Here is a 9989-nt window from a genome sequence, read left to right as displayed (position 1 = left end):
CAAAAATCATATAGTATTAAAATTCAAATAAATAAGGCTATACTGTTATAAATAGGGCCTAAATCATGCTGATAGAATCCAGGAATTACGTTATCTACTGTTTATACTGTACAAACCTATTGTGATGAGAGAATATAAAATGCAACATAATAAAGCTGTTAAAATGAAACAAACTACAATAAATACATTTCAACTTCCTTCTGCATCACCGACATGGAGTCGAATTATCAGATTCTAGTCTACTTTTTCTTTTAACAATTTAGATGCCAAAATACAACATAATATAATTAAAATTGTTAAAATGAAACAAAATACAATCAATTGTAGGATAATTTCAAACTTCTCTTGCATCACAGTTTCTACTTCTTTCAGTGGTACTGTATAGATGGGTGGGATTGTTGATGGCAGTCTTGTTGTTTCTCTGGTTGTTTCAGCTGTTGTCATGGGTTTCTCTTCCACTGTAAGAAAGACAGTATCTGAGCCAGTAAAGTCTTCATCAACAACAGCACATGTGAGTCGGGTGCCATGCATCTCTGGTAGCACAGATGGGATGGTTAACTTGTTAGCATTGTTATTGTTGACTTGGTTAGTGTTGATGTATTCATTATCAGATGTCCATGTAAATTTAGCAGTGTCAGTGTAGTTACCTTTGCAGGTTAAACTTGCCATTTGATATGAGGAATATTGAGTGTCACCATGGATGACAACATTTAATTTGTTTACAACAATTAGTGGATCTGTAGAACAATAACTCCTTTTATTTATAATTTCAATATACAATTTACAACTATATATTGTATTATTTATACTTGGTTTTGCAGGGAATACTAGGGTTATCCACATGTGAGTGCTATTTTCATGTGATGAGGCTAGTTCAGTCATTTTAGTGAATTCCATAGACAGCTCTGTAGATGTTTTCTCTGAAATGCAAGATATTTGTGTGAGATCACTGATTTCATAAGACGATTTACTGAAATAGCACATTGGATACTCTTTTGATGGTACTTTAAGGACGTTCAGGTAAGCTTTTCTTGAGGATATATTGCCTGTTGAAGTATCAAACACACATCTATAATCTGTAGCATCTGATCTTTCAACTGGATCAATTGTTAAGCTATACTTATACACTTCGTTGCTCTTTATTTTTTTCCCAAAAGAATACCGTGCATTTTCTGAGCTTTGATTTATTTTCTCATTATGTTTTATCCAAGATACTTGATCTGTTGGTTCATGATCTTTGAGCAGCGAACATTCAAATCTTGCCTGATTTGTTTCAGCAATGGTAACATCTTCAGGATAATCATTATCAAATGAAGTTTCCTGAGAAACTGAAGTTGAAATGATGATAACCAGAAAAGAAATACACCAAAGCTTAGAGTTGTTAGTTGAACTATCAACAGATGCCTGAAAAGAGTGCAAGGAGAAGAAAACCATCAAATTAATAGTGAGTTATCAATAGGCCTCAGTAAACAACGTAATCAGTTACTGACCTCATTGTCTTCCCGAACTCGAAGAAGCAGTTTTATACTGTATATTTATTTTTAATAGCGACAATTACATTTTATGTTTTTCATGAGAACCAGGTGCTATATATAAATGCTAAGAGATGGGAATACGTATGTTATACTTATTACAGTACTTCTCTCTGGGATTCATTCATTCAATATACTAGATACATAATACAAAATTGTGTGCAATAAAACGTACAGTATATATAATAATAGAGGATGAGAACACAAACTAAAACTCTGTGTTTGGGGGGTGGGGTGGAGTGTTTATTGCCATATTTTATAGCCCAACATTTACATGGTCTAATTCATCAAACTATTGTATATATTAATATTATAGTCTAGTACCTTGATTGGTATATAACAAAGTACAAACCTCAATAAAAAACATAATAATGGAATAGTCCAATTCTTTAATTCACTAATGGCAATAGGGAATTATAGTATGCATTGATGGTTCCTAGCAACCATTGATTTGTTTTTCTGTCATAATTTAGGTACCTGTCAAACTAGTACAAAAGATAGCGTGTGAACAATTCCAGTGTCATTGTATAACAACGATAGCCACACCTACATTTTATCTGAACAATGCTCGATCCTAGGGTCACCCGGACCGACCATATTCCAATGATTGACTGATTATCAATGGGTAATTCAGTTTTATACGGTACTATTTTTGTATATTTATGTTTACACAACAATAAATGTACATAAAATGTTTGATTGAGCAGGATTAATAATAGAATTTGACTTACCATTTTGCATTGTCATTTTATAATTATCATGGCTCACTAACACGACAAAATTTCTATACGTTGCTCATCCGGGTAACTAAAATTGTCGACGTCACCAAATAAAGTTGGTGGCGTACCTGTACGACTTTATTGATTTTACAATACAGAGATACAACAATGCTTGTCAGATTTATTTGTATGCCAAATTGTTATAAATTGCATGTTTTATTTACTCTATCTCTTTTATTGCTGTTTTTTTTCTTATTAAGTTTATTTCAGTATATTTATTTTATTTGATAAATAGCAAACCCAATTGTTAAACTTGTACTTTGTAAACATTATTACTAAATTTAATACTGTATTACTCGCCTTTAATTTTCAATACCAAATTATAAAGTAGTGTAGTAGTATAGACAAATTTTTTAAAGAAAATATGAAAAAAAACCTAATTAATTTTAGTCTAAAAAGCAAGGATGGGGGAATGAGGAACTTTACATGCTTGAGAGACTTTTCATTTATTCAATAGTATGTAGGCCACTGGCCCAAGTACAATAATAGAAAATAGTACATATTATAAAATTTAAGAAGTAGTAACAGCAAAATAATTAGTTCTCTTTTTATATGCGAAAAAGGCAAATCTTACCAGGTTATTGATTACTTTATATATAGGCGAATTATTTAAAGAAAATTTGAAAAAACCAAACTAATTTAAGTCTAAAAGGCGAGGATGAAAAAAATTTCTGAAAATGCAATCCAGTCAAAAGAAAGAATAAATAAATAAAAATAAACACCAATAACTTGACTTGATTTCAAATGTTAATGAAGCAAGATCAGTAAAATGTTTTCTTTCCATTTTCATTGTCTTTGTTCCTTTTTTTACATTTTTAGAAAAAAATGTTAATATCATTATCCTATTAGCATCATACAGTATATGAAAAATAAATTTTAAAAATTTAAAAAAATATTTCATTTTTGGCCAGTTTCAAAGACACAGAACAAATTCTAAACCACCTGGTGATATACTGAATATTAATTAATTCATTTCGAAAAAAAAGAATGAGAAAAAGCTTTAGAGATTCAAACTCGAAACTAAGCTTCTGCTTGATATGCAGATGTCCTGACCATTAGACATCTCCCTGATTAGACTGGAGGTAATACATAAGTCTATGCCCAATTCTTCTTAATTAATAGATTGTAGAAAAACGATGGCTTACACAACCAGAAATAATAACAACCACGATGTTTCAGGTATCAGAAATATTTTATTTTGATAATTTTACAGCTAAAATTAAATTAATTCAATTATTGTTTCATCTTATAGCTTAAACGCACTGTACACTTACAAGAGGAAACAGAAAGCAGGATTGTGGTAATGTACCTAGTTTTAAAATAAAATATTATTTTTTATTAGATACATTAATGCTTATATTTATTTTAAATGAATAATTGTTCCCTAAAAAATAAGCTAAACAATTAAATTGGTCATTTTGTATATTTATGCGGCCAGGATTTAAAAAAATTAAACTATTGCTAATTTTACAATTTTATTGATTTGTCAATATACTGGGTTCGAGTCCCACCCAAGAATTACTTGCACACTTTTTTGCAAGTACTGTATTCTCAATGTACTTAGTATAAAGTAAAACTTAGTCAGAGTAGGGCAAAACATCTGTACTTAATATACTGTATAATCATGTAAAAACACTTGTTATTCAAACAAGAAACAGTATTCTAATACATTGAAATATCCATAGCTCATGTTCAGTTCTCTATAACGGATACATTCAGTTCTACAGCAGAGGTTGTGTTGTTGCTTCTAGGCCTATTGTCAATGGAATCTCTTTTCTTCCTTGTGTTAAGGTATTTTGTACTCAAAATTGCCACAATAAGAATAAACACACAAAATGTGATTGACCGAATTAGCAGTATAGATTTTGAGTGCATAGTATTATCTTCCCTGATTATGTCGGATGTGGTTATTTGCATGGTTGAGACATCAGGATGAACTTGATCACGATCCGAGACTTCAACATTCAGTATCGTTGTTGCTGAACCCTCTGAATATTTACCTAGTTTAAGGGTACACTTCACTTCTGTCCTGTTTAAAGCAACAGTTACATTGAGTATGGTTAAACTGTTACTATTGTTAATCATGTCAATTTCTGGGAATGATTCCCATATGTACTCAACCTCAGTAACATCATTGTTGTTTGGAAGAGAACAACTGAAAACTGCCTCATCTCCTTCAATCCAATTATATGATGTTAAAGAAACATTCAATCGTCTTTTTACTAATACTTCGACTGTGCAAGTCTCCCATTCAGATTTTACATTGAAAAGACACACGTGTCCTTAACCACACCTTTGTCCTGGTCTGTAATATGAAATTCTCTTTTATAAATTGTATTATTACCTGAAACTATATGATTATCAACCTCTTTTGTCAATTCAAGATCAGGATACGAAAATATTTTGCATTGTAGAGTGATGCTACAGTCACCAATTACACAATACTTTTTGTTAGATGAGCACTGTGGTGCAGGTTGTGGAAATACACTCACATTAAATAGTCTGGATTCCTGTGAACTATCATCATGATGAGTGACAAGAATACTGTACACACCACTGTCAGAAATACTCAAATTGGATATTGTTATCTCAATTTCAGATCGAGAATTAAATGTGTTATTACAACTGTGTATACGTGTTTCATCCACCAAATGGTTATTCTTCTTCAACTGATAATGTTTTACACAATTAGGTATACATCTGACCTTACATGTAGTTGTCAGTGTTTGTCCAACAATATAGTAATTATCAAGCTGTGTACAATCTACATTGTGTTGCTCTGTTGACGTACAAGTTTCATTAAATAGAATAAAAATAAACACTGCTACAACACTGGTACTTATAGACTTCATAGCGCTTAAAACGTGTGTGTACATTTACTTTGTGTTTTAATTGTTGTAGGTTACACCTAGTGCCGTAGACTATGTACAAGTTCCAGTGGTCTAATTAGGTTAGGACATCTGCATGTCAAACATTCGTGTCAGGTCGCTGTTTTCCCCGCATTTGTCCAGTAGCCTAACTAGCGTTGGTATACAGTACTATGTAAGAAACAGTCCATGTATGCATCTTCTTTATGATAATTTTAGTTTCACAACCGTGTTTTGATTTTCCATTATATAAACATATGTATACAGGTCATTTTCACCATTTATAAATTAATAAATACATTTCCAGTATACTACTGGATGGTTTACAGTTTGTCTATGCCTTTAAATTTAAATATATGTTTGAAAAGGTCAAGATGAAAAAGGAAGTTATATTTTTACATTATTTGCTCATATTCAATAATTAATAAAAATTAATAATATTTATCTTTTAACTAATATTAAGTCAAAACTCCGTCTGAAACCCAATCAGATAAGAAACTTCCAATTACCGATCAGAAGGATTTCTTTTAAATCATAAACAATATTATTATTAATTATGTTATTTAAAAAAAATTTGTAATCTGTTACAGAAAAATGTCTTAATGAGCAAGCATTTTAATTTAGCAATATAATAAAGCAATTATAATACCACTGACAGGATTTTAAAACTTGTTAGTGCTTATTTACATCCAGTTCTATAGTAGAAGTTGTGTCGTTGATATTGTCAACAACAAGTTTTTTCTTCCTAATTTGAATGTACTTTGTACTTAAAATTGCCAAAGTGATTATAAACACACAAAATATTATTGACCGAATTATTAATCTATCTTCACTGCTAATGTTTGATGTTTTAACATGTAGTATAGTTGTTGCTGACCCCTCAGAATATTCACCTCTAGCGGTACATCTTACTACTGTCCCATTCAAACCAATGGATACATTAAGTATTGTTAATGTATTACTTTTGTTAATCATGTCAATTTTAGGGAATGATTCCCATATGTACTCGGAGTGATGTTATCATTGTTTGGTAGAGAACATTTTAGAATCGCGTTGTCGCCTTCAATCAGATTTCCTGGTGTTAAAGAAACATTCAATCTAATTTTTATTGGTACATCGACTGTGCAAGTATAAGGTGCAGATTTCACTTCTACAAGACATGTGAATTGTGACATTCTGGTGATATGGAATTGTCTTTCAAATATTGTATCATTTCCTAAAATTGTATAATTATACCCTTCTTTCTTAATATCGTACTGCCTAAAATGTTGGAAAACAAGATCTGGATAAGAAAATATACAACATTGTACAGTGACGTAGCAATCACCAATACAGTAGTCTTTGTCAGATGAGCACTGTGGTGCAGGCTGTGGAAAAACACTCACATTGAATAGTCTGGATTCCTGTGAACTATCATCATGATGAGTCATGAGAATAGTGTACACACCACTGTCAGAACTAGTCATATTTATGATTTCTATCTCAATTTTAAAATGCCATGGAAACATTTTATTAGAACTGTGGATACGGTTGTCATCTACTGAACAGTTATTCCTCTTCAACTGATGTTTTATACAATCGTTACACATTTCAACATAACAATTTGTTCTTAGCATTTTTCCAATAAAATAGTAGTTTTTGGGCTGTTCACAATAAATATTTTGTTGCTGTTGCTGCTGTGTTGAAATACTAAAGAAGATAAAGATTAGCAATCTTGCTGCAATTCCATTGACAGATTTCATGTTCCTCGTTCAGTTTAGGCTTGGATAAGTGTTTGAATGTGAATGGCAATTCTCAAATATTGCGATAAACTTGTTATTACTAAATTCAGTGTGTTGGACTGGTTTTGTTTTTGGTTTAATGAAAGTAATAATAAAACTTATCATTAAAAACACTGAATCTTTTGAAAAAATACTGTGGCAGACATTGTGCCTTTAATTACTGTACATAATGTTGTTTGTTAATGTTTTGAGTATTTACTTATTTATATTATATTTCAAATATCAGCTACTTTAAAATATTGCATATAAAGTCTGAAACCAACCAAACCCAAAGACACATGAAACTGAAATTATTAAAATCAAAATTAACTTTGTATTTAATAATTTCAAATTTCTCCTATATACTGTTTGAATACTGGTGTGGGTGAGATTGTTGGTGGAATTTACTATTCCAGTCTGTCGTCTTTTTTAACAATTTAAATGCCAAAATGCAACATAACATAATTAAAGTTATTAAAATGAAACAAACTACAACAAAGTTGTTAATAATTTCAAACTTCTCCTGAATCACAGTTTCTACTTCTTTCAGTGGTACTGTATAGATGGGTGAGATTGTTGATGGCAGTCTTGTTGTTTCAGTTGTTGTCATGGGTTCACCTTCCACTGTAAGAATGACAGTATCTGAGCCAGTAAAGTCTTCATCCTCAATAGTACATGTGAGTTGGGTGCCGTGCATCTCTGGTAGTACAGATGGGATGATTAACTTGTTGATATTGTTATTGTCAGTATAAAAATTTTCAGATGACCATGTAAAATTTGCAGTATCAGTGTAGTTACCTTTGCAGGTGAGACTTGCAGTTTGATTTGAGGAATATTGAGTGTCACCATGGATGACAACATTTAATTTGTTCAAAATTAGTAGTGGGTCTATAGAACAATATCGCCAGGCACCTGTAATGTCAATGTGCAACTTGCAAGCAAACTTTGTATTGTTCATACTTGGAGTGGCAGGGAATTCTGACGTTATCCACACATGTGTATCATTGCCATCCAGTGTTGATGCTAGCTCGGTCTTTTGAATGATTTTCAAAGAAAGGTCTGTAGATGTTCTCTCTGTTATGCAAATAATTTGTGCGTCATCATTGATTTCATATGAAGGTTGACTGAAGTAACACATTGGATACTCTTCTGAAGGGACTTTGAGGACCTTCAGGTAAGCTTTCCTTGAGGAAATTATGCCTGTTGAAGTATCAAACACACACCTATAGTCTGCTGCAGCATCTGATCTTTCAACTGGATCAATTGTTAAGCTATATTCATAGACTTTGTTGCTTTTTATTTTTTTACCAAAAGAATATCTTGAATTTTCTAATGTCTGGTTTATTTTCTCATTATGTTTTACCCAAGATACTTGGTCTGTTGATTCATGATTTTTTAGCAGCAGACATTTAAATCTTGCCTGCTTTGTTTCAGCAATGGTAGCATTCTTTGGATAATCATTATCAAATGAAATTTCCTGAGAAACTGAAGTTGAAATTATCATAACCAGAAGAGAAAGACACCAAAGCTTAGAGTTGTTAGTTGAACTATCAACAGATGCCTGAAAAGAGTGCAAGGAGAAGACCATCAAATTAACAGTGAGTTATCAATAGGCCTCAGTAAACAACATAATCAGTTATTGACCTCATTGTCTTCCTTACTCGAAGAAGCAGTTTTATACTGTATATTTATTTTTAATAGCGACAATAATATTTTATGTTTTTCAGGAGAACCAGGCACTATATATTTATGGAGGCACAATGATAGCATGATGGCATAATACTAAGATTGGAATAGGCATGTTATACTTACTACTCCTCTCTTCAGATAGGATTCATTCATTCAATATATAGATACATAATACAAAATTGTGTGCAATAAAACATACAGTATATATAATAATAGAGGATGAGAACACAAACTATTTTAAAATATTTCAAAAATTTTTGAGAGGAAGGAGTAAAATACATTGTCACTGTGCCAATATCTTGCAGTTTGTACATTTCTATTGAGTAGTGCAATTTAGAAGAATTTATAACCAATTTAAAAATAAAATAAAATTGCCAAATTGTGATTCCATTCAAGTTGTTTATGAATAATTATAATATGTTTACTAAATTGTCAAATAGGGTGTTTAACCATTTTATTATTATTAATATTACAGGATAGAGTGTTTATTGCCATTAGCCCAACATTTACATGGTCTAATTTATCAAACTAATAATAATGGAATAGTCCAATTCTAATGGCAATAGGAAATTATAGTATGCATTGATGGTTCCTAGCAACCATTGATTTGTTTTTCTGTCATAAATTTAGGTACCTTTCAAATTAGTACAAAAGATAGCGTGTGAACAATTCCTGTGTCATTGTATAATAGCGATAGCAACACCTACATTTTATCTGCACAATGCTCGTCCTAGGATCACCGATCATATTTGAATGATTGACTGATTATCAATGGGTAATTCAGTTTTATACGGTACTATTTTTGTATATTTATGTTTCCACAACAATAAATGTACATAAAATGTTCGATTGAGCAGGATTAATAATAGAATTTGACTTACCATTTTGCATCGTCCTTTCAAATTCATCATGGCTGACTAACACGATAGCTCATCCAGGTAACTGTTGACGTCACCAAATTTACTTGGTGACGTCAAACAAACCGTTACTGACCTCATTGTCTTCCCGAACTCGAAGAAGCAATTTTATACTGTATATTTATTTTTAATAGCAACAATAACATTTTATGTTTTTCATGAGAACCAGGCGCTATATATTTATGGAGGCACAATGATAGCATGATGGCATAATACTAAGATGGGAATAGGCATCTTATACTTATTACTTCTCTCTTCAGATAGGATTCATTCATTCAATATACTAGATACATAATACAAAATTGTGTGCAATAAAACATACAGTATATATAATAATAGAGGATGAGAACACAAACTATTTTAAAATATTTCAAAACTTTTGAGAGGAAGAAGTAAAATACATTGTCACTGTGCCAATATCTTGCAGTTTGTACATTTCTTTTGA

General features: G+C 31.4%; 1 protein-coding gene across 1 annotated transcript; it reads right to left on the bottom strand.

The window, feature by feature from the left end:
* Positions 1-234: 234 nt before the first annotated feature.
* LOC144856691 (uncharacterized) lies at positions 235-9772 on the bottom strand. Its single transcript, XM_078714620.1, has 2 exons — positions 9639-9772; positions 235-1507 (listed from the first exon to the last, which is right to left on the bottom strand). Exon 2 carries the CDS (start codon positions 1432-1434, stop codon positions 235-237), a length of 1200 nt encoding a protein of 399 aa, XP_078570746.1. The 5' UTR covers positions 1435-1507; positions 9639-9772.
* Between the last annotated feature and the right edge of the window lie 217 nt (positions 9773-9989).

This window comes from Antedon bifida, chromosome 1 (assembly GCF_963402885.1).
Source record: "Antedon bifida chromosome 1, ecAntBifi1.1, whole genome shotgun sequence".
NCBI lineage: Eukaryota > Metazoa > Echinodermata > Crinoidea > Comatulida > Antedonidae > Antedon > Antedon bifida.
The sequence above is the reverse complement of the archived record's forward strand: the minus strand, read 5'-3'. Positions and strand labels throughout refer to the sequence as shown.

What these genes read in the sequence shown, in the direction of transcription:
- LOC144856691 (XM_078714620.1), bottom strand. Translation starts at nt 1,434, where the DNA reads ATGGTTTTCTTCTCCTTGCACTCTTTTCAGGCATCTGTTGATAGTTCA.